Genomic DNA, 25,507 nt, shown 5'->3' with positions numbered 1-25,507 from the left:
ATAGCACATCCCTGATGAAGTCCCACCTTTACCTCAAACCACTCACTCTCTCCATTTCTAATCCTGACACACGCTCTACTACTCTTGCAAAAACTCTTGACAGCTCCTAGAAGCTTTCCACCTATCCCATATATCTGCAATACCTCCCACAGTGCCTTCCTGTCCACCTTGTCATAAGCCTTTTCCAGATCCATAAAAGCCAAAAAAACATCATTACCTTTTCCTATAGCTTTCTCATATATATCTGTCTTACCACAAAAATCTGATCTATGCAACCTCTACCTGTCCTAAACCCATACTGTTCCTCACCAATTACTCCCTCTGTTCCTCTCCTAATCCTCTCAATCAAGGCCCCATAAGCCTTCCCAACTACGCTTAACAAGCTAATCCCTCTGAAACTACTACATTCACGCTTGTCCCCTTTTCCCTTGTAAAGTGGAACTATACAGGCACTCCTCCAGTCCTCCACCACTCTACCCTCTCTTAAACAAACATTAAATAACCTCATCAGCCAGTACACCATCACTGTACCTCCTTTTTTCAGATATTCTGCATGACATCCATCCAGACCAGGTGCCTTACCTGCTCTCATCATCTTAACAACTGCTTTCACTTCATCCTTCCTTATTTCCCTCCATTTTCCTCACTCATCACGGACATTTTCTCAGCACTTCCCACTGCAACTACCTTTCCCTCCCTATCCTTCTTCACATTTAGCATTTCCCTAAAATACTCTGCCCATCCTCCTCTTACTGCCTTCTCTTCCATTGTCATCTCTCCATCTGCACCTTTTACTTTTTCTTCTCTACTTGATTCGCCTCCTCTTCCTCTCTTAATTTCTTTCCAAAACATCTTTTTATTACTTTCAAAATTTTCTGTCATAATCTTACCCCATTTCACATCTGCTCTCCTCTGCCTCCTTTATCTTATGCTTTACTTCTCTTCTCTTTTCTTTGTACCTCTAACATGATTCCCTCGTCCTATTTTGTTTCCAATCAATAACTTTAAAAATTTACCTCACTCAGATGCACAGCAAGCTTGAGTCCATTTAGTTTGGCATCCTTCAAGATATTAGTATAATCCTTTAGTGTTCCAGCCTTGGGATTACCACTTACATCAAGCCCTACAATCATCCCCTTGTACTTTTCCTAAAATAGAACAAAGTTATGGTAACCTTGTAGCAACCCATATTATTTCCTCCTCTACCAGTACAACATTCAATCAATGCAAATCATGACTGCTGGTAGATAACCCAGTTTGTGTCATAGCCAATGAAATATCCAATGAGTGTGCTAAAGCCTTACATGATCATATTTATTCTTTTATACAGCACAGCAAGGTCACAGAGTATTCTAATTAGACATTTGCTGGTCAATGGGTACAAGACATGGGTTGGCTGCACAGTCATGGCTTGCTTTCTATAGTCAGAATGTCAAATAAGGATAATTTGGACTACATGAGAATAAGTTTTGCAATCATGATAATAACAATGGCAACCAATATAGTCCATCTTCAATGCACAAAGTTTTCCTTAAGGAATTGCTCATACATACATGTGTCAGGTATTCTTTTGCAATTTGTAGAGTATCTTCACCATCCTGTACTCCTCTAGATCGATCTATTGACAGTAGCAGTCTAACTTGGATGTTAAAGTCCACTTCTGCTCGACTGCAATTAGTATACACTTTAAATTCTTTTATTTAGATAAGAGAAAAATACATCAGGGCATACACAACAATGTAAGAAAGTTTAACATAATAGATTCCCAGCCAATTTTCATTTTCATGTTGTCTTATGACCAATTACAAGAGTTGTGGTCAAAGCCCTTCTCCCAGACTCTTTTATGCCTCAAGATTATCATCTCTCCATGTGCACCTTTTACTTTTTCTTCTCTACTTGATTTGCCTCCTCTTCCTCACTTAATTTCCTTCCAAAATGTGTGTGTGTGTATGTTTGTGTGTGTATGTTTTGTGTGTGTATTTACCTAGTTGTACCTAGTTGTATCTTATGGGAAGGGGAGCTATGTATTTACCTAGTTGTATTTTACGGGAAGGGGACCTATGCTCCTGGTGTCCCGTCTTCATATCTCATTTTATCTAAACTATTCTTAAATTCATGTATTGTTTTTGCACACACCACTTTCTCATCTAACTTGTTCCAACTGTCTATTACTCTGTGAGGAAAGCTGTTCTTTTTCACATCTCTTCTATAGCTGTCTTTTTTTATTTTCTTTCCGTGTCCTCTTTTATTTCTATCATCCCATTTTTTCAGATTCTCTCTATCAGTAATTTCTATGCCTTTCATGATTCTGTAAATAGCTATCAAATCTCCTCTCTCTCTTCTTTGCTCTAGTGTCTGTAGTTCAAGTTTTGCTAGTCTCTCTTCATATGATAGTTTTGAGAGTGTTGGTGCCAATTTTGTAATTGCTCTTTGTATTCTTTCAAGTCTTTTTATACATTTTTTTGTACTTGTGTGTGTGTGTGTGTGTGTATTTACCTAGTTGTATTTTACGGGAAGGGGACCTATGCTCCTGGTGTCCCGTCTTCATATCTCATTTTATCTAAACTATTTTTAAATTCATGTATTGTTTTTGCACACACCACTTTCTCATCTAACTTGTTCCAACTGTCTATTACTCTGTGAGGAAAGCTGTTCTTTTTCACATCTCTTCTATAACTGTCTTTTTTTATTTTCGTTCCATGTCCTCTTGTATTTCTATCATCCCATTTTATTAGATTCTCTCTATCAGTATTTCTATGCCTTTCATGATTCTGTAAATAGCTATCAAATCTCCTCTCTCTCTTCTTTGCTCTAGTGTCTGTAGTTCAAGTTTTGCTAGTCTCTCTTCATATGATAGTTTTGAGAGTGTTGGTGCCAATTTTGTAATTGCTCTTTGTATTCTTTCAAGTTTTTTTATACATTTTTTTGTACTTGGTGACCATATCGTTGCTGCATATTCCAATCTTGGTCATATCAGGGTGATTAGAATTTTCTTCACCATTTCTTCATCCAGGTATGTAAATGCAACTTTGATTGTTCTTATTAAATTATAAGTTTCTCCAAAAATCTTATTTATATGTTTCTCAGGTGACATATTATTCATAACAATGACTCCCAGGTCCTTCTCATTTTCTACTTTTTTTATTCCTTCTTCTCCCAATTTATATGATCCTGTTATTCTGTTTTTGCTTTTTCCAAATTCCATTATACTACTTTTTTGTATTGAACTCCATCTCCCACTTCCTACTCCATTCCTGTGCTTTATTTAGATCACTCTGTAGTGATTCACAGTCTTCTTCCGTGTTCACTCTTTTCAGTAGTTTTGTATCATCTGCAAAGAAGCTCATATAACTTTCAATTCCTTCATCCATATCATTAATATATATAGCAAACATTATTGGGGCCAGAACTGTTCCTTGTGGAACACCGCTTATTACTTCATCCCATTTTGAGTGTTTGTCTCTTATCACTACTCTCATTTTCCTTTCTTGCAAAAAGTCTTCCATCCAATTAAGCAGTTTGCCCTGTATTCCTCCTTCAGTTTCTAATTTCTTAAGCAACTTATGTGGTACTTTGTCAAAAGCTTTTTTAGGTCTAGAAATGCACAATCAGCCCATCCATCTCTTTCTTGTATTATATCTATTAGCCTTGAATAGAAACATATTAAATTGGTGACGCATGATCGTCCTTGTCTGAATCCAAATTGCCTTAGATTTAGCACCTTGTTTTTTTCTAAATATTTTACCCATCTACTTTTGACAATTCTTTTACAAATTTTTGCTATTGTACTTGTTAGAGAGACTGGTCTATAGTTGGTAGGGTCTTCTTTATTTCCTCCTTTTTATATGGGTACTAAATTTGCTTTTTATCAATCTTCTGGAACTTTTCCTTCTTTCAAGGAACTATTTATTATGCTATGTATTTTGTCTGCCAGTTCATTCCTGCATTCTTTCAAAATCCAGTTTGCTATTTCATCTGGTCCATGCGATTTTCTGACATCAAGATTACTCAAGTGTTTCAATATTTTGTTCTTTGTTACTTCTATTTCTTTCATGGGAGGGACTTTCTCTTTCCATTTGATCTCTTCAGGTTGTATGTTCTCCCTTGTAAACACTGATTTAAAATGTTTGTTCATAATTTCCGCCATTTCAATTTCCTCTGTGTATTCAACTCCTTGTCTTAATTTCTCCAAGTCTTGTTTGTTTTTCAATTTGTTGTTTACAAATCTGTAAAATAGTTTTGGTTGATCTTTACACTTTTCTATGACATCTTTTTCATATTTTCTCTTTTCCTCTCTGTACGTTTGTACATATTCATTTCTATAACAAGTATATATTTTCCATTTTTCAGGACTTCTGTCTTTTTTCCATCTGGTCCAAGCTTTGTCTCTTTTGTCTTTTAACTCTCTACAACTTTTGTTGTACCAGCATTTTACATCTTTTTCTTGTTTTTGTCTTGGGACATACTTTTCCACTCCTTTTTAGTATATTTTTGTCAAAATACTCCATTTCTCTTCCACTGTTGTTTCTTCTTTGTATATTTCTTCCCAGTTTTCTTGTTGAAAGAATTCTCTTATTTTATCAAAGTTTGTTTTTTCATACATCATTCTTCCTTTTCTATATTGTTCATTTCTTTTCATGCATTTTTCTTCATTAAGTTCCAGTTCAATCAATATGTGGTCACTTTTACTTATTGGTGTTTTATATTCAATCTTGTCCACTATTCTAGGTTCAGATGTAATTATTAGGTCTAGTCTCGATGGTTCTTCCTCATTTCTGTACCTAGTGTTCTCCTGTATCCACTGTGTCATTGTATGGTCAGTAATCATCTCAAGTAGAGCGTTTCCCCATGAGCCGTCTCCACCCTTTACTGTCATTAAAGTTGCCCATTATAACTATTCTTCCTCCATCTTCCATTATCTTGTTTAATGTTATCTTTGTGTCCTCTAACATACTTTTATGTTCACTCTCCTCCCATGAGGCTGTTTTCGGAGGCACATAATTTATCACAAATTTTCTGCTCTTCTTATCTCTGTCTTCCACTTCTATCATAATCATCTCTATTGTATTCTTTCCATATATGACACCCTTCATGTTTATATCCTTCTTAGTCAGGAACATAACTCCACCCCCTTGCTTTTTCTCTCTGTTTTTAATCCAATAATTATATGCATCATGTCCTACACTGTTGGGTGGTAGTGGGCCTTTTAATTTTGTTTCTACAATTCCCATTATGTCCGGTTCTTTTTCTTTCAAATAATCATTCAGCTCATTCAATCCAGTTATTAATCCATCTATATTTGTGTAAGACACTCTTAGTTTTCTGTCACTTCCATTGTGTTCTCTGTTTCCCTTTTGTTTTTCTCTTGTATGTCGAACTGCCTTAGTTTCATATTCACTACTCTCCAATAGAATCTCTCTTTCTCTGACTCAGTTCTGCTCTCGTTTTTTTCTTAGCTTCAAGTCTTTTCTGCTTTTCTTTCTCTCTTTCCTCTTTATTCATTTCCCTTTTTATCCATACCTTTTTATATTGTTCACTTGTTGCTAGTTTCCCTGTTTTGGATAAGATATTCTCTGCTGTCGTTTGTGACCTGAATTTAATCTTAATTGGTCTGGTCTTATCTGTACTATACTTTCCGAGCCTGAACTTCTCTTCGATTTGTTTCATTATTTCTGGTTCATCTTCCTGAACTAATTGTAGTAAACTGCTTACTTTTTCATTTTCCTATTTGATTCTTGAGGTTCTATCTGGGTTATGTTTCTCTTCCATTCCTAATATAATTATACATTTCTTTTTGTCTACTAAGTCTCTTACAATATTCTCCTTCTGTCTCATCACTTGATAACCGAGTCTTCAGTTTGTTCTTTCATTTGCTGTTTAATTATATCAGTAAATGCAACTTTACTATTTTCCTGTATCTTTCTCCACCCCTGTGCCTCTTTTGCTATTGTTTCTTTATTGTCTTTATTGTTCCTTTTTAATTCTTTATTCTCCTCTTTTACTTCTCTTAACTGTCTTTTTAGTTCTTCTATTTCATCAGTTAAGTTTTTGTTCCCCTTCTCTAGTTCTTCCAATCTTTCAACCTTTTCTGCAAGTTTGACATTTTACCGAACCTAACCTCCCAATGTTCAGTCATTTGTTCAAGCCTTTCCTCCAGTTTTGCTAGTCGGGGGAGGTTGGTATCTGCCTCCCCCTCTTTAAATCCTTGGAAATTGTTATCCTCACCTTCCATTGAATTGTTCTTATCTATGTTTCTTATCTTTACATTTTTGTTAGACATTTCGTCGTCACTAAATTGGTCGGGACCTCTTTTGTTTACATGGCGTCTGCCTGCCTGGGCCAAGTCCTCTCCTTCCTCATTTCCTTCCATTTCCCTCAGTAATCCCTCCCCTTCTCCTTTTTCCTCACTTTCCCACTACACCACGAGCAATTTCCCCCCCACCCTGTAAATACAATAGGTACTTCCTTTGCTTTGGGATCAACGAAAATTTCACTTTTTCTTCAGAGCGTCTTCTACGCCATCCGTTCGGTGGAGTGTGTGTGTATATATATATATATATATATATGTATATATATATATATATATATATGTATATATACAATAAAAACACTAGGAGCGTGTGTTTACAAATGCGTAAGTAACCATTAGGAAAAGTAACCTAATGAAGCTGACCGCTTTCATATAATTACATCTTCAGTGCAGATACAAAGAAGGAATTATAAAATGAAGAAACAAGGTACAGAATATATGACATAGTGAAGAGGGCATTCGGAGAGGTAGTGGAAGAAGTACACGTGATGGACGTTTGAACCATCCTGGTAACCAACAAGTATGGCACAACTGCTCATAATTTATATTATAATTCAAATAATTTTGAAATTTCATGAGAAATGTAACTATCTAATTTGTACAAACCTTGATGGAGATTAACATTTATTCCCATACTAGATTTGATCAAACTGCATTCAATTAAATTTCTTTCTGTTATGTTGTTGCTGCATGTGATGACTTTAGCGTTATCCCAGTCAACTGGGTGGTTAAAAAGGTTCATGTGGTTGAATATACTGCTAGATTGGTTTCCCTCTCTAACGTATTTCTTGTGTTGATTGATTCGTGTTTTGAGTGTTTTAGCAGTCTGACCAACATAAAACTGATTACATGATTTACAAGGTATTTTGTACACACACCCTTTATCACTATTGACAGAATTATTTATGAGCAATTGTTTTACAGTGTTCTTATTGTTAAAAACTACATTAATGTTAATTTACGTAATATATTTGGAATGTTTTGCAGGTTCTCTTGGTACGGTACAATTAGCAAGTTATTCATATTGAAAGTTTGAGTTGACCTAAGGTTATAAAATGTCCTTTTAGCATGATTGTAAGCTGTGTCAAGAACATGTGTGGTATTGTACTCTGTGGTATTGTACTCTGGGCCGCAAATGCGTAGGGCCCTGAGGAACATCGAAGAAAAAACAGATTGCTTTACACCATCAGGGTGAGAGGAATAATAGTGTACAGACGCTCCTCTACTTACGTTCATTCGTTTTACGTTTGAACTGACTGAAATTAGTTTAGCGTGCTCTCCGTAGTACAAGACGTTCAAACTATACTTACGCATGATGATGCGTCCATTGTTTACATGGCACAAACGACAGACTGAACGTGCCTTGCCTCCTCCTCCACCATCTCACTTTATGTTGCTTAAATTTAATTTATTTGAAATTAATGTTATTATTTTACAATGTTATGTTTATAATTAATGATTTAGGGGTGTTTTATAAGATATGGTAATAGAATTTATGGATGTATAGTACAGTATGAACGGTCATACATTACTGGAACATACAGTAACAACTTACGTTAATTTTCATGTTACATTCAGCCGTTCGGAACGTAACTAAAACGTAAGTTGAGGAGCGTCTGTATATATGAACAAACATTGGTTGGTTTGCGATATACACTAAACTTCAACTCACTTTCACGGCAGTAGATATTACAATCAAGGAAAGGCAAAATACCTTCACACTCTATCTCCACTGTGAACTTAATGGAACTGACCAAATTTTTAAGTTTACATAAAAAAACATTTACATTATCTTGAATGGGCCACAGACATAGGATGTCATCAATGTACCACATCCATGTTATGTTGGGGGGAATGATCTTACTTAAAATTTTAGTTTAAAAAAACTCCATATATAAATTACTCAATACAGGGGAGAGAGGATTACCCATGCTCATGCCAAATTTCTGAGAATAAAATTTATCATTAAATTGGAATTTGCAATCTTTAACACACAATTTGATCAGTTCAATTAAGGTGCTTGAAGGTAATGGTAAATTGTGCTTATCTAACTCTTCTTTTAGATAGATTAAAAGGTCATCCAAAGGAACTTTCGTAAATAAACTAACAATATCATAACTTACCAATTTAAATTCATAATCTGGTTTTACCTCACTTAGTTTGTTAATGAGGTCTAAACTGTTCTTAACATGTGAAGTGGAAATAGTTCCATCTAGTGGACTCTCTCCCCTGTATCGAGTAATTTATATATGGAGTTTTTTAACCCCTTCCCCGGCAGAAACGAGTAGACTCGTTTTCACCTAATGTTCTTTTTTTAGTCGTCGATGAGAGTACTCGTCTAAAACTAATCTTCAAAAACCAGCTACATACGTATTTACTCGTTGATTCTGAGCCTTTCTAAGCCATTCTACTTGTGAAACGAGTAGTCTCGTCATATTGTACGTTTGGCAGAGGCGATAGGGTACCACAGGCAGTTCAAGGCCATTCTAGTTAGACTTGCTATGGCAGCCACTGTGGGCAGGTGCAGTCTTCATCCACATTACCACTCGTTTTTTGTGGCTTTTTCAAATAAATTACACCCCAAATGTCTAATTTTGAGGAAGATAGTGAATATGAACCTTCCCTCAGGAGCTTGAATACTTCTGATGACAGTGCCAGTTCATCAGACAATGACTATTTCTCCACAAGTGATGATGGAGCAGAGGAGGAGGGTGATGCAAGAGCTTGGAGAAGCCTAGAGTTGTCAGAGGACAGCATGCATGCAGCACCAGAACGTTTCCCATTCACAGGAAATCCTGGAATTACGACTGATGAAGACCTAACAAAAATGAGTCCTTTTGAATCCTTCAGTCTTTTTATCGATAACAGGATTATTGACTGTGTACTGGTAGAGACTAATCGTTTTGCTGAACAAACTGTACAATGCGATTCTTTGTGGCGCCCTGTAACAGAGGCAGAAATTTTTGTATTTTTTGCCATGAAAATGCTACAGGGTATTGTGAAAATGCCAGAAGAAGAAATGAACTGGTCACAAGATGAACTGCTTGAAAGACCAATTTTTCTGAAGCTAATGACTGAAACGGTACAGTAAGATAAAACAGTATCTTCATTTTGTAAATAATGAAACTCATGATGCACAAACCCACCCCAACCCAAAATTGTATAAGATTTATGATGTATTTATCAGATTGTGTGAGAACTTTGCGAAGTGTTACACTCCTAGGCAAGATGTATGTATAGATGAAAGCCTTATGTTGTTCAAGGGAAGGCTAGGATGGGTACAGTATATTCCACTGAAAAGGAGGAGGTTTGGAGTGAAATATTTTTTGTTGTGTGAGTCAAAGACTGGATATGTGTACAAAATTACCATTTATGTTGGGAAAGGAACACAGTTTGATCCAGAGTATGATGAGTATCCTGTGAGTTCACGTGTTGTTTTATCTTTGATGAAGCCCTTATTTGGGAAAGGTTATTGTGTTACTGTGGATAACTATTACACTAGCCCGCAATTAGCTGATGCTCTAGTTAGGAACCAGATTGATACTTATGGAACTCTACGTTTGAATCGAAAAGAAGTGCCAGAACAGCTGAAAAGCAAAAAACTGAAGAAAGGAGAAGTTGTAGCATTTCAGAGAGGCAAGGTAATGACTCTTCGTTGGAAAGACAAAAAGGACGTTGCAATGCTGTCAATCATTCACAACCCAGCTATGCATGACATTGAGACAAGACAAGGGCCTGTGAAGAAACCCAAAGTTGTATATGAATACAATTATACAATGGGAGGAGTTGACAAGGTGGACCAGCAACTTGTAGATTATCCCATTACAAGGAAACAGGGTAAGAAATATTACAAGACAGTCTTCTTCCATTTGATGGATATTGCAGTATGGAATGCTTTCATCCTGCATCAAGAAGCATTCAGTATGCAAGGACAAAAACCCCTGACACACCTGAAATTTCGTATGCAAATTATACGAGATATATTTGACAAGTATGGGCCAGCTTTACCACCAAAAAGATCACCAGGTAGACCCTCGACATCACCAGGAAGTTTGCGGTATACACTAGGAGGACATTTTCCAATGGAAATTCCACCAACAGAAAAAAAGACCAATCCAACAAGAAACTGCGTTGCATGCAGTCTGAAGCGTGACCATAGAGGGAAACCAGTCAGGAAAGAGTCACGATATATGTGTACAGTATGCAAAGTAGCTCTATGTGTTGTGCCATGTTTTGAAAAGTACCATTCAAAATAATTTCATTTATAAATTTGCTGAAGGAATACTATTCTTTTATATGTGCAAAAGGCCATGTGTTTTATTTTTTGCTAACAACTTACAGTATTTCAAATGATTTCATTCATAATCAAATGCCAGAAAAAGTAATTTCATTTATTCATATTTGCATATTATTATAATATGCTGTTTTTGGTAGCAAATGTAATAAAAACTAAAAACAAAATATGTTTTTCATGCCCCTTTACTTTGGTAAACTTATACGAGAAAAATTAATAAAATATGGTGAAAATATATGTTTTATAGGAAGACGAGTTAACTCGTTTTTTGCCTACAAAGGTATTTTCAAAGTAAAAAGTCGGCCACAAAAATGGGAAAAAATTAATTACAAATTGTTTTTCATAGTCAGCATGAAAAATACTGTATAAAACCAAAATAAAATAAAATTGTCTGAAAATGAAAAGTTTTTAACTAAAAAATGGTTGGGGAAGGGGTTAAACTAAAATTTTAAGTAAGATTTCCCCCCAACATAACATGGATGTGGTACATTGATGACATCCTATGTCTGTGGGCCATTCAAGATAATGTAAATGATTTTTTATGTAAACTTAATAATTTGGTCAGTTCCATTAAGTTCACGGTGGAGATAGAGAGTGAAGGTATTTTGCCTTTCCTTGATTGTAATATCTACCGCCGTGAAAGTGAGTTGAAGTTTAGTGTATATCACAAACCATCCAATGTTTGTTCATATATACACTATTATTCCTCACACCCTGATGGGGAAGGCGATCTGTTTTTTCTTCAATGTTCCTCAGGGCCCTACGCATTTGCAGCCCAGAGTACATCGATGATGAAATAAGATGTATTTACGACATTGGTACTAAGCTACAATACCACACATGTTCTTGACACAGCTTACAATCATGCTAAAAGGACATTTTATAACCTTAGGTCAACTCAAACTTTCAATATGAATAACTTGCTAATTGTACCGTACCAAGAGAACCTGCAAAACATTCCAAATATATTACGTAAATTAACATTAATGTAGTTTTTAACATTAAGAACACTGTAAGACAATTGCTCATAAATAATTCTGTCAATAGTGATAAAGGGTGTGTGTACAAAATACTTTGTAAATCATGTAATCAGTTTTATGTTGGTCAGACTGCTAAAACACTCAAAACACGAATCAATCAACAAAAGAAATACATTAGAGAGGGAAACCAATCTAGCAGTATATTCAACCACATGAACCATTTTAACCACCCAGTTGACTGGGATAATGCTAAAATCACATACAACAACAACATAACAGAAATTTAACTGAATGCAGTTTGATCAAATCTAATAAGGGAATAAATGTTAATCTCCATCAAGGTTTGTACAAATTAGATAGTTACATTTCTCATGAAATTTCAAAATTATTTGAAGTATAATATAAATTATGAGCAGTTGTCCCATACTTGTTGGTTACCAGGACGGTTCAAACGTCCATCACGTGTACTTCTTCCACTACCTCTCCGAATGCCCTCTTCACTATGTCATATATTCTGTACCTTGTTTCTTCATTTTATAATTCCTTCTTTGTATCTGCACTGTAGATGTAATTATACGAAAGCGGTCAGCTTCATTAGTTTACTTTTCCTAGTGGTTACTTACGCATATATATATATATATATATACATATATATATACATATACTATATATACATATACTGTATATATATATATATATACATATATCTCCATATATATATACATATACTATATATACATATACTGTATATATATATATATATATATATACATATATATATATATATATATATATACACATATATATATACACACATATACACACACACACACACACACTTTCAACGAACGGACGGCTTGACGAACGCTCTGAAGAAAAGTGAAGATTGTGGATACCAACGCAAAGAGAAGTGCCTTTTTGTATTTGCAGGGGGGGGGGAATTGCTCGTGAGGTAGAGGGAAAGTAAGGAAAGAGGAGAGGGGGAGGGATTACTGGGGAAATGGAAGGTAATGAGGAGGTGGAGGAAATGGCCCTGACGGGCCGCCGGGTAGACAAAAGACCCCAAGACGAGTTGGATGATGACATGTCTAATAGGAATGTGAAGATTAGAGGTATAGATAGGAGCAATATAGCAGAAAGTGATGAGAATATTTTCAAGGGATTTAAAGAGAGTGGGGGGGACTCAAACCCCCCCCGACTGACAAGACTAGAGATGAAGGTTGATAAGGTGATCGAAGACTTGGAGAGTAGGTTAGGTCATATGAACACCATTTTAAAAAGGGTTGAAAGATTGGAAGAACTGGAAAAGGCGAATAAAAACTTAACTGATGAAATAGAAGAACTAAAAAGACAGTTAAGAGAGGTAAAGGGGGAGAATGAGGAATTGAAGAAGAATAGTAAAGAAAACAGAGAAACAATAGCTAAAGAAAGTAAAAATTGGAAGCAAACCCAAGAAGGAAATAAGATTTCATTCACTGACATAGTCAAACAGCAATTGAAAGAACATACTGAAGACTCAGTTATTAAAGTGATGAGACAAAAGGAGAATATAGTAAGGGATTTAGCAGACAAGAAGAAATGTATAATTATATTAGGAATGGAAGAGAAACACAACACAGATAGAACCACAAGAATCAAAGAGGAAAATGAAAAAGTAAGCCAATTACTAGAATCAGTTCAGGAAGATGAACCAGGAATTATGAAACAAATCGAAGAGAAATTTAGACTCGGAAAGTATAGCACAGACAAGACCAGACCAATTAAGATTAAATTCAAGTCACAAACAACGGCAGAGAATATCTTATCCAAAACAGGGAAACTAGCAACAAGTGAACAACACAAAAAGATATGGATAAAAAGAGAAATGAATAAAGAGGAAAGAGAGGAAGAAAAGCAGAAAAGACTGGAAGCTAAGACAAAAAACGAGAACAGAACGGAGTCAGAGAAAGAGAGATTCTATTGGAGAGTAGTGAACATGAAACTAAGGAAGTTCGACATACAAAAGAAAAACATAAGGGAAACAGAGAACACAATGGAAGTGACAGAAAACTAAGAGTGTCTTACACAAATATAGATGGATTAATAACAGGATTGAATGAGCTGAATGATTATTTGAAAGAAAAAGAACCGGACATAATGGGAATTGTAGAAACAAAATTAAAAGGCCCACTACCACCCAACAGTGTAGGACATGATGTATACAATTATTGGATTAGAAACAGAGAGAAAAAGCAAGGGGGTGGAGTTATGTTCCTGACTAAGAAGGATATAAACGTGAAAGGTGTCATATATGGAAAGAATACAGTAGAGATGATTATGATAGAAGTGGAAGACAGAGATAAGAAGAGCAGAAAATTTGTGATCAATTATGTGCCTCCGAAAACAGCCTCATGGGAGGAGAGTGAATATAAAAGTATGTTAGAGGACACAAAGATAGCATTAACTAAAATAATGGAAGACGGAGGAAGAATAGTTATGATGGGCGACTTTAATTGCAAAGAAATCTGCTGGGAAGAAATGACAGCAAAGAGTGGTGATGACTCATGGGGAAATGCTCTACTTGAGATGATTACTGACCATTCAATGACACAATGGATACAAGAGAACACTAGGTATAGAAATGAAGAAGAACCATCGAGGCTAGACTTAATAATTACATCTGAACCTAGAATAGTGGACAAGATTGAATATAAAACACCAATAGGTAAAAGTGACCACATATTGATTGAACTGGAACTTAATGAAGAAAAATATATGAAAAGAAATGAACAATATAGAAAAGGAAGAATGATGTATGAAAAAACAAACTTTGATAAAATAAGAGAATTCTTCCAACAAGAAAACTGGGAAGAAATATACAAAGAAGAAACATCAGTGGAAGAGAAATGGAATATTTTGACAAAAATTTACAAAAAAGGAGTGGAAAAGTATGTCCCAAGACAAAAACAAGAAAAAGAATATGTAAAATGCTGGTACAACAAAAGTTGTAGGGAGTTAAAAGACAAAAGAGACAAAGCCTGGACCAGATGGAAAAAAGACAGAAGACCTGAAAAATGGAAAATATATACTGGTTATAGAAATGAATATGTACAAAAGTGCAGAGAGAAAAAAAGAAAATATGAAAAAGATGTTATAGAAAAGTGTAAAGATCAACCAAAACTATTCTACAGATTTGTAAACAATAAACTGAAAAACAAACAAGACTTGGAGAAATTGAGACAAGGAGGAGTTGAATACACTGAGGAAATGGAAATGGCAGAAATTATGAACAAACATTTTAAATCAGTGTTTACAAGGGAAAATATACAACCTGAAGAGATTGAGTGGAAAGAAAAAGTCCCCCCTATGGAAGAAATAGAAGTAACAAAGAATGAAATATTGACACACTTGGGTAATTTTGATGTCAGAAAATCGCATGGGCCAGATGAAATAGCAAACTGGATTCTGAAAGAATGCAGGAATGAACTGGCAGACAAAATACATAGCATAATAAGCAGTTCCTTAAAAGAAGGAAAAGTTCCAGAAGATTGGAAAAAAGCAAATATAGTACCTATATATAAAGGAGGAAATAATGAAGAACCTACCAATTATAGACCAGTCTCTCTAACAAGTACAATAGCAAAAATTTGTGAAAGAATTATCAAAAGTAGATGGGTAAAATACTTGGAAAAAAACAACGTACTAAATCCAAGGCAATTTGGATTCAGACAAGGTCGGTCATGCGTCACCAATTTAATATGTTTCTATTCAAGGCTAATAGATATAATACAAGAAAGAGATGGATGGGCTGATTGTGCATTTCTGGACCTAAAAAAAGCTTTTGACAAAGTACCACATAAGAAGTTGCTTAAGAAATTAGAATATGAAGGAGGAATACAAGGTAAATTGCTAAATTGGATGGAAGACTTTTTGCAAGAAAGAAAAATGAGAGTAGTGATAAGAGATCAGCACTCAAAATGGAATGAAGTAATAAGCGGTGTCCCGCAGGGAACAGTTCTGGCCCCAATAATGTTTGCTATATATATTAATGATATGGATGAAGGAATTGAAAGCTATATGAGCTTCTTTGCAGATGATGCAAAACTACTGAAAAGAGTGAAAACTGAAGAAGATTGTGAATCACTACAGAGGGATCTAAATAAAGTACAAGAATGGAGTAGGAAGTGGGAGATGGAGTTCAATACAAAAAAGTGTAGTATAATGGAATTTGGAAAAAGCAAAAACAGAATAGCAGGATCATATAATTTGGGAGAAGAAGGAATAAAAAAAGTAGAAAATGAGAAGGACCTGGGAGTCATTGTTATGAATAATATGTCACCTGAGAAACATATAAATAAGATTTTTGGAGAAACTTATAATTTAATAAGAACAATCAAAGTGGCATTTACATACCTGGATGAAGAAATGGTGAGGAAAATCCTAATCACCCTGATAAGACCAAGATTGGAATATGCAGCAACGATATGGTCACCAAGTACAAAAAAATGTATAAAAAAACTTGAAAGGATACAAAGAGCAATTACAAAACTGGCACCAACACTCTCAAAACTATCATATGAAGAGAGACTACAAAAACTTAAACTACAGACACTAGAGCAAAGAAGAGAGAGAGGAGATTTGATAGCTATTTACAGAATCATGAAAGGCATAGAAATTACTGATAGAGAGAATCTGATAAAATGGGATGACAGAAATACAAGAGGACACGGAAAGAAAATAAAAAAAGACAGCTATAGAAGAGATTTTAAAAAGAACAGCTTTCCTCACAGAGCAATAGACAGTTGGAACAAGTTAGATGAGAAAGTGGTGTGTGCAAAAACAATACATGAATTTAAAAATAGTTTAGATAAAATGAGATATGAAGACGGGACCCCACGAGCATAGCTCCCCTTCCCGTAAAATACAACTAGGTAAATACAACTAGGTAAATACACACACACACACACTTCAACGAACGGACGGCTTAGAAGACGTTCTGAAGAAAATTGAAGTATTGTGGATCCCAACGCAAAGAGAAGTGCCTATTGTATTTACAGGGGGGGGGGGGGAATTGCTCATGGGGTAGTAGGAAAGTAGGGAAAGAGGAGAAGGGGAGGGATTACTGAGGGAAATGGAAGGAAATGAGGAAGGAGTAGACTTGGCCCAGACAGACAGGCGAAAGGTAAACAAAAGGCCCTTCGACGACGATGAAATGTCTAATAAAAATGTAAAGATTAGAAGTATAGATAAGAGCAATACAGTAGAAAGTGATGAGAATATTTTCCAGGGATTTAAAGAGGGTGGGGGGGACACAAACCCCCCCCGACTGACAAGACTAGAAGAGAAGGTCGATAAGATGATCGAGGACTTGGAGCGTAGGTTCGGTCATGTTAACAATATTCTACAAAGGGTTGAAAAATTGGAAGAACTAGAGAAGGCGAACAAAAACTTAACTGATGAAATAGAAAACCTGAAAAGACAGTTAAAAGAAGTAAAGGTGGAGAATGAGGAATTGAAGAGGAATAGTAAAGAAAACAGAGAGGGATGGAAGTCGATAAAAGAAAACAGTAAAGTTGCATTTACTGATATAATTAAACAGCAAATGAGAGAACAAACTGAAGACTCAGTTATTAAAGTGATGAGACAGAAGGAGAATATAGTAAGAGACTTAGCTGACAAAAAGAAATGTATAATTATATTAGGAATGAAAGAGAAACATAACCCAGATAGAACCTCAAGAACCAATGAGGAAAATGAAAAAGTAAGCAGTTTACTAAAATTAGTTCAGGAAGATGAACCAGAAATTATGAAGGAAATTGAGGAAAAATTCAGGCTCGGAAAGTATAGTAAAGATAAGACCAGACCAATTAAGATTAAATTCAGGTCACAAACGACGGCAGAGAATATCTTATCCAAAACAGGGAAACTAGCAACTAGTGAACAATATAAAAAGGTATGGATAAAAAGGGAAATGAATAAAGAGGAAAGAGAGGAAGAAAAGCAGAAAAGACTTGAACCTAAGACAAAAAACGAGAACAGAACGGAGTCGGAGAAAGAGAGATTCTATTGGAGAGTAGTGAATATGAAACTAAGGCAGTTCGACATACAAGAGAAAAACAAAAAGGAAACAGAGAACACAATGGAAGTGACAGAAAACTAAGAGTGTCTTCCACAAATATAGATGGATTAATAACTGGATTGAATGAGCTGAATGATTATTTGAAAGAAAAAGAACCGGACATAATGGGAATTGAAGAAACAAAATTAAAAGGCCCACTACCACCCAACAGTGTAGGACATGATGCATATAATTATTGGATTAAAAACAGAGAGAAAAAGCAAGGGGGTGGAGTTATGTTCCTGACTAAGAAGGATATAAACATGAAGGGTGTCATATATGGAAAGAATACAGTAGAGATGATTATGATAGAAGTGGAAGACAGAGATAAGAAGAGCAGAAAATTTGTAATAAATTATGTGCCTCCGAAAATAGCGTCATGGGAGGAGAGTGAACATAAAAGTATGTTAGAGGACACAAAGATAACATTAAATAAAATAATGGAAGATGGAGGAAGAATAGTTATAATGGGCGACTTTAATTGCAAAGAAATCTGCTGGGAAGAAATGACAGTAAAGGGTGGAGACGGCTCATGGGGAAACGCTCTACTTGAGATGATTACTGACCATACAATGACACAATGGATACAGGAGAACACCAGGTATAGAAATGAAGAAGAACCATTGAGACTAGACTTAATAATTACATCTGAACCTAGAATAGTGGACAAGATTGAATATAAAACACCAATAAGTAAAAGTGACCACATATTGATTGAACTGGAACTTAATGAAGAAAAATATAGGAAAAGAAATGAGCAATATAGAAAAGGAAGAATGATGTATGAAAAAACAAACTTTGATAAAATAAGAGAATTCTTTCAACAAGAAAACTGGGAAGAAATATACAAAGAAGAAACAACAGTGGAAGAGAAATGGAATATTTTGACAAAAATTTACAAAAAAGGAGAGGAAAAGTATGTCCCAAGACAAAAACAAGAAAAAGAATATGTAAAATGCTGGTACAACAAAAGTTGTAGGGAGCTAAAAGACAAAAGAGACAAAGCCTGGACCAGATGGAAAAAAGACAGAAGACCTGAAAAATGGAAAATATATACCGGTTATAGAAATGAATATGTACAAACGTGCAGAGAGGAAAAGAGAAAATATGAAAAAGATGTCATAGAAAAGTGTAAAGATCAACCAAAACTATTCTACAGATTTGTAAACAACAAACTGAAAAACAAACAAGACTTGGAGAAATTAAGACAAGAGGGAGTTGAATACACTGAGGAAATGGAAATGGCGGAAATTATGAACAAACATTTTAAATCAGTGTTTACAAGGGAGAACATACAACCTGAAGAGATTGAATGGAAAGAGAAAGTCCCCCCTATGGAAGAAATAGAAGTAACAAAGAATGAAATATTGACACACTTGAGTAATCTTGATGTCAGAAAATCGCATGGACCAGATGATATAGCAAACTGGATTCTGAAAGAATGCAGGAATGAACTGGCAGACAAAATACATAGCATACTAAACAGTTCCTTGAAAGAAGGAAAAGTTCCAGAAGATTGGAAAAAAGCAAATATAGTACCTATATATAAAGGAGGAAATAAAGAAGAACCTACAAACTATAGACCAGTCTCTCTAACAAGTACAATAGCAAAAATTTGTGAAAGAATTATCAAAAGTAGATGGGTAAAATATTTAGAAAAAAACAAAGTGTTAAATCCAAGGCAATATTAAACCAATTTAATATGTTTCTATTCAAGGCTAATAGATATAATACAAGAAAGAGATGGATGGGCGGACTGTGCATTTCTAGACCTAAAGAAAGCTTTTGACAAAGTACCACATAAGAAGTTGCTTAAGAAATTAGAAACTCAAGGAGGAATACAGGGAAAACTACTAAATTGGATGGAAGACTTTTTGCAAGAAAGAAAAATGAGAGTAGTGATAAGAAACCAGCACTCAAAATGGGATGAAGTAATAAGCGGTGTTCCGCAGGGAACAGTACTGGCCCCAATAATGTTTGCTATATATATTAATGATATGGATGAAGGAATAGAAAGCTATACGAGCTTCTTTGCAGATGATGCAAAACTACTGAAAAGAGTGAACACGGAAGAAGATTGTGAATCACTACAGAGAGATCTAAATATAGTACAGGAATGGAGTAGGAAGTGGGAGATGGAGTTCAATACAAAAAAGTGTAGTATAATGGAATTTGGAAAAAGCAAAAACAGAATAACAGGAGCATATAAATTGGGAGAAGAAGGAATAAAAAAAGTAGAAAATGAGAAGGACCTGGGAGTCATTGTTATGAATAATATGTCACCTGAGAAACATATAAATAAGATTTTTGGAGAAACTTATAATTTAATAAGAACAATCAAAGTTGCATTTACATACCTGGATGAAGAAATGGTGAAGAAAATCCTAATCACCCTGATAAGACCAAGATTGGAATATGCAGCAACGATATGGTCACCAAGTACAAAAAAAAATGTATAAAAAAACTTGAAAGAATACAAAGAGCAATTACAAAACTGGCACCAACGCTCTCAAAACTATCATATGAAGAGAGACTAGAAAAACTTGAACTACAGACACTAGAGCAAAGAAGAGAGAGAGGAGATTTGATAGCTATTTACAGAATCATGAAAGGCATAGAAATTACTGATAGAGAGAATCTGATAAAATGGGATAACAGAAATACAAGAGGACACGGAAAGAAAATAAAAAAAGACAGTTATAGAAGAGACTTGAAAAAGAACAGCTTTCCTCACAGAGTAATAAACTGTTGGAACAAGTTAGATGAGAAAGTGGTGTGTGCAAAAACAATACATGAATTTAAAAATAGTTTAGATAAAATGAGATATGAAGACGGGACCCCACGAGCATAGCTCCCCTTCCCATAAAATACAACTAGGTAAATACACACACACACGCGTAGACGGATTCACAGCAAAGACTGGACCTCTGAAAAAGAAGGGAAATTTTCGTGGATCTCAACGTCAAGGAAGTACCTTTTTGTATATATAAGGGGAAGCTCATAGTGTAGTGGGAAGGTGATGAAAAAGGAGAAGGGGAGGGATTACTTGGGGAAATGGAAGGAAATGAGGAAGGGGAGGACTTGGTCCAGGCAGGCAGACACCATGTCAACAAACGCGGCCCAGAGGATTTTGGTGATGAAGAAGGGATTAGCAAAAATATAAAGATTAAAAATATAGGTATGAGTAGCACAATTGAAGGCGAAGATAATAATCTCCATGGATTTAATGAAGGGGGGGAAGCCAAACCCCCCCCCCCCCCTGATGAGCAAACCTAGAAGAAAATTTTGAAAAAAAATTGTCAAACATTGGGAGGATAGGTTTGGTCAACTTACGCAGATCACGCAGAGAGTTGAAATATTGGAAGAATTAGAGAAGGTGAACCAAAAACTAACTAAAAAAAAAATAGAAGTATTAAAAAGGCAGTTAAAAGAAGTAAAATATGAGAATGAGGAATTAAAGAGGAATAATAAAGAGAATAAAGAGTCCATAGCAAAAGAAGCACAGGGTTGGAAAAAAATCCAAGAGACCAACAAAATTGCATTTAGTGATAAAGTAAAACAGCAGATGAAAGATCAAACTGAAGACACAGTTATTAAAGTGATGAGGCAGAAGGAGAATATAGTAAGAGACTTAGCAGATAAAAAGAAATGTATAATTATATTAGGGATGGAAGAGAAGTATAATCTAAATAGGTCTACAAGAATTAAGGAGGAAAAAGAAAAAGTAAATAATATATTATAATCAGTTCAGGAAGATGAACCTGAAATAGGGAAACAAATTGAAGAAATGTTAGACTCGGGAAATATAGTACAGATAAGACCAGACCAATTAAGGTTAAATTCAGGTCACAAATGAGTCCAAACGACAGCAGAGAATATCTTAGCAAAAACAGGGAAACTAGTAGATAGTGAACAATATATGGATAAAAAGAGAAATGAATAAAAAGGAAAGAGAGGATGAGAAAATAAAAAGACAAGAAGCTAAGGAAAAAACGAGAATAGAACAGAGTCAGAAAAAGAGAAATTCTATTGGAGAGTAGTGAATATGCAAGTGAGGAAATGGATCATAACAGAGAAAAACAAAAGGGAAACAGAAAATACAATGGAAATAGAGTGTCTTACACAAATATAGATGGATTAATAACAGGATTAAATGAACTGAACGGTTATCTGAAGGAAAAAGAACCGGACATAATGGGAATTGTAGAGACAAAATTAAAAGGTCCACTACCACCCAACAGTGTAGGACATGATGCATATAATTATTGGATTAGAAACAGAGACAAAACAAGGGGGTGGATTTATGTTCCTGACTAAGGATATAAATGTGAGGTGTGTCACAAAGAATACAGTAGAGATGATTATGATCGAAGTGGAAGACAGAGATAAGAAGAGTAGAAAGTTTGTGATAAATTATGTGCTTCCAAAAACAGCCTCGTGGGAAGAGAGTGAACATAAAAGTATGTTAGAAGACACAAGGATAACATTAAATAAGATAATGGAAGATGGAGGAAGAATAGTTATGGGCGACTTTAATTGCAAATCAGTCTGCTGGGAAGAGATGACAGTAAAGGGTGGTGATGGCTCATGGGGAAATGTTCTACTCGACATGATTATTGACCATACAATGACACAGTGGAGACAGGAGAACACTAGGTATAGAAATGAAGAAGAACCATTGAGACTAGACCTAATAATCACATCTAAACCTAAAATAGTGGAAAAGATTGAATATAAGACATCAATAAGTAAAAGTGACTATATATGGATTGAACTGGAACTGAGGAAAAATACATAAAAAGAAATTAACAATATAGAAAAGGAAGAGTGATGTATGAAAAAACAAACTTTGATAAAATAAGAGAATTCTTTCAAAAAGATAACTGGGAAGAAATATACAAAGAAACAACAATGGAAGAGAAATGGAATATTTTGACTAAAATTTATAAAAAATTAGTGGAAAAGTATGTCCCAAGACAAAAACAAGAAAAGGATATGTAAAGTGCTGGTACAACAAAAGTTGTAGGGAGTTAAAAGACAAAAGAGATACAGCTTGGACCAAATTGAAGACAAAAGACCTGAAAAATGGAAATATATACTTGTTATAGAAATGAATATGTACAAGTGTGCAGAGAGGAAAAGAGAAAATATGAAAAAGATGTCATAGAAAAATGTAAAGATCAACCAAAACTATTTTACAGATTTGTAAACAATAAACTGAAAAACAAACAAGAATTAGAGAAATTAAGACAAGGAGTTGAATACACAGAGGAAATAGAAATGGCAGAAATTATGAACAAGCATTTTAAATCAGTGTTTACAAGGGAGAATATACAACCTGGAGAGATCGAATGGGAAGAGAAAGTCCCCCCTATGAAAGAAATAGAAGTAACAAAGAATGAAATAATGAAACACTTGAGTAATCTTGATGTCAGAAAATCGCATGGACCAGATGAAATAGCAAACTGGATTTTGAAAGAATGCAGGAATGAACTGGCAGACAAAATACATAGAATAATAAACAGTTCCTTGAAAGAAGGAAAAGTTCCAAAAAATTGGAAAAAAGCAAATATAGTACCTATATATAAAGGGGGAAATAAAGAAGACCCTACCAACTATAGACCAGTCTCTCTAACAAGTACAATAGCAAAAATGTGTGAAAGAATTGTCAAAAGTAGATGGGTAAAGTATTTGGAAGAAAACAACGTGCTAAATCCAAGGCAATTTGGATTCAGACAAGGACGATCATGCGTCACCAATTTAATGTTTCTATTCAAGGCTAATAGATATAATACAAGAAAGAGATGGATGCATTTCTAGACCTAAAAAAAGCTTTTGACAAAGTACCACATAAGAAGTTGCTTAAGAAATTAGAAACTGAACGAGGAATACGGGGCAAACTGCTTAAATGGAGGGAAGACTTTTTGCAAGAAAGAAAAATGAGAGTAGTGATAAGAGACAAACACTCAAATTGGGATGAAGTAATAAGTGGTGTTCCACAAAGAACAGTTCTGGAAGTGGGAGATGGAGTGCAATACTAAAAAGTGTAGTATAATGGAATTTGGAAAAAGCAAAAAAAGAATAACAGGATCATATAAATTGGGAGAAGAAGGAATAAAAAAAAGTTGAAAATGAGAAGGACCTGCGAGTCATTATTATGAATAATATGTCCCCTGAGAAACATATAAACAAGATTTTTGGAGAAACTTATAATTTAGTAAGAACAATCAAAGTGGCATTTACATACCTGGATGAAGAAATGGTGAAGAAAATACTAATCACTTTGATAAGACCAAGATTGGAATATGCAGCAATGATGTGGTCACCAAGTACAAAAAAATGTATAAAAAAACTTGAAAGATCACAAAGAGCAATTACAAAATTGGGACCAACACTCTCAAAACTATCATATGAAGAAGAGACTAGCAAAACTTGAGCTACAGACACTAGAGCAAAGAAGAGAGAGAGAGATTTTATAACTATTTACAGAATCATGAAAGGCATAGCAATTATTGATAGAGAGGATCTAATAAAATGGGATGATAGAAATACAAGAGGACACAGAAAGAAAATCAAGAAAGACAGCTATAGAAGAGATCTGAAAAAGAACAGCTTTCCTCACAGAGTAATAGACAGTTGGAACAAGTTAGATGAGAAAGTGGTGTGTGAAAAAATAATATATGAATTTAAAAATACATACATACATACTTATACCAAGGCTTTTTTCCCCCTTACCAGGGGGGTAGCCAAAAAGGACAAGGCACAAAAACATTCCCACCCATTTCATCCCCGAAAACACTTCACACCCCTCCACCCTCCCTCCCATCTTAGCACCTCCTAGATGACGGGTCATCCCTGCACCCTGTCCACTGCCCTGGGTCAGAAGCAGTGTTGCAGGACACAGCACATCCACAGCAAGGCCGCTTCATTAAATCGGCGACCCCCCCCCTCTCCGTCCCCCCATATAAAGGAGAGGACGGGGAGAAATCCCTTCGGGCTGCGTCAAAAATTTTTGCTCACACATACTACCTCACCCCCATTCCCCCGTCCAATCCACCTCATAGTTTAGATAAAATGAGATATGAAGACAGGACACCACAAGCATAGCTCCCCTTCCCGTAAAATACAACTAGGTAAATACACATACAGAATTCTAACTACGCATTTATCTGAATCTACAAGGCACATAATGCTAACAAGAATTTGAATACAATACTTGATAACTATTTATAGAATCATGAAAGGCATAGAAACTATTGATAGAGAGGATCTAATAAAATGGGATAGTAGAAATACAAGAGGACACAGAAAGAAAATCAAGAAAGACAGCTATAGAAGAGATCTGAAAAAGAACAGTTTTCCCCACAGAGTAACAGACATTTGGAACAAGTTAGATGAGAAAGTGGTGTGTGCAAAAACAATAAACAAATTTAAAAAGTCTAGATAAAATGAGATATGAAGACGGGACACCACGAGCATAATTCCCCTTCCCGTAAAATACAACTAGGTAAATACACTGATATATGTGTGCCATTATGACAAATGGATTAAGAAACTATTGCTGGGACTCAAGCCCTTGCATGAGCAACTGCTTACGACAAAGCAAGGATGATACCTTTGCACCACATTTGACTATACAAAAAGAAATTACCTAGAACACAATCTGGTCATTCCTCCAATGGCATTTTTTGCAGTATGTGTTCTTATTTAATTGAGTCTTTATTCAGACAAGCCAGTCGATAAAATTTGTATCATTATGACAAATGGATTAACAAACTCCACTGCTAGGACTCAAATTTACTACAGGTACTCCTCGTTTAACGACC

At 35.2% G+C, this 25,507-nt stretch overlaps 1 protein-coding gene across 12 annotated transcripts in view; it reads right to left on the bottom strand.

The window, feature by feature from the left end:
- The window catches only part of LOC143026663 (N6-Methyl-AMP deaminase-like), a 135,689-nt gene that overhangs the window by 79,794 nt on the left and 30,388 nt on the right, over positions 1-25,507 (bottom strand). For all 12 annotated transcript variants that reach the window (XR_012966526.1, XM_076187443.1, XM_076187444.1 and 9 more), the window contains 2 exons: positions 1,554-1,668; positions 1,017-1,148 (listed from right to left, as the gene is read on the bottom strand). Coding sequence is in view for 11 of the 12 variants with exons in the window: in XM_076187443.1 (XP_076043558.1) it covers positions 1,017-1,148; positions 1,554-1,668 (247 nt within the window). In the remaining variant the exon portion in view is untranslated. The remainder of the gene's footprint in view (positions 1-1,016; positions 1,149-1,553; positions 1,669-25,507) is intronic.

The sequence above is a fragment of the Oratosquilla oratoria genome, chromosome 6 (genome assembly GCF_046742065.1).
Source record: "Oratosquilla oratoria isolate Oo_2021 chromosome 6, ASM4674206v1, whole genome shotgun sequence".
Taxonomy (NCBI): Eukaryota; Metazoa; Arthropoda; class Malacostraca; order Stomatopoda; family Squillidae; genus Oratosquilla; species Oratosquilla oratoria.
This window is presented reverse-complemented; position numbering and strand designations above follow the sequence as displayed.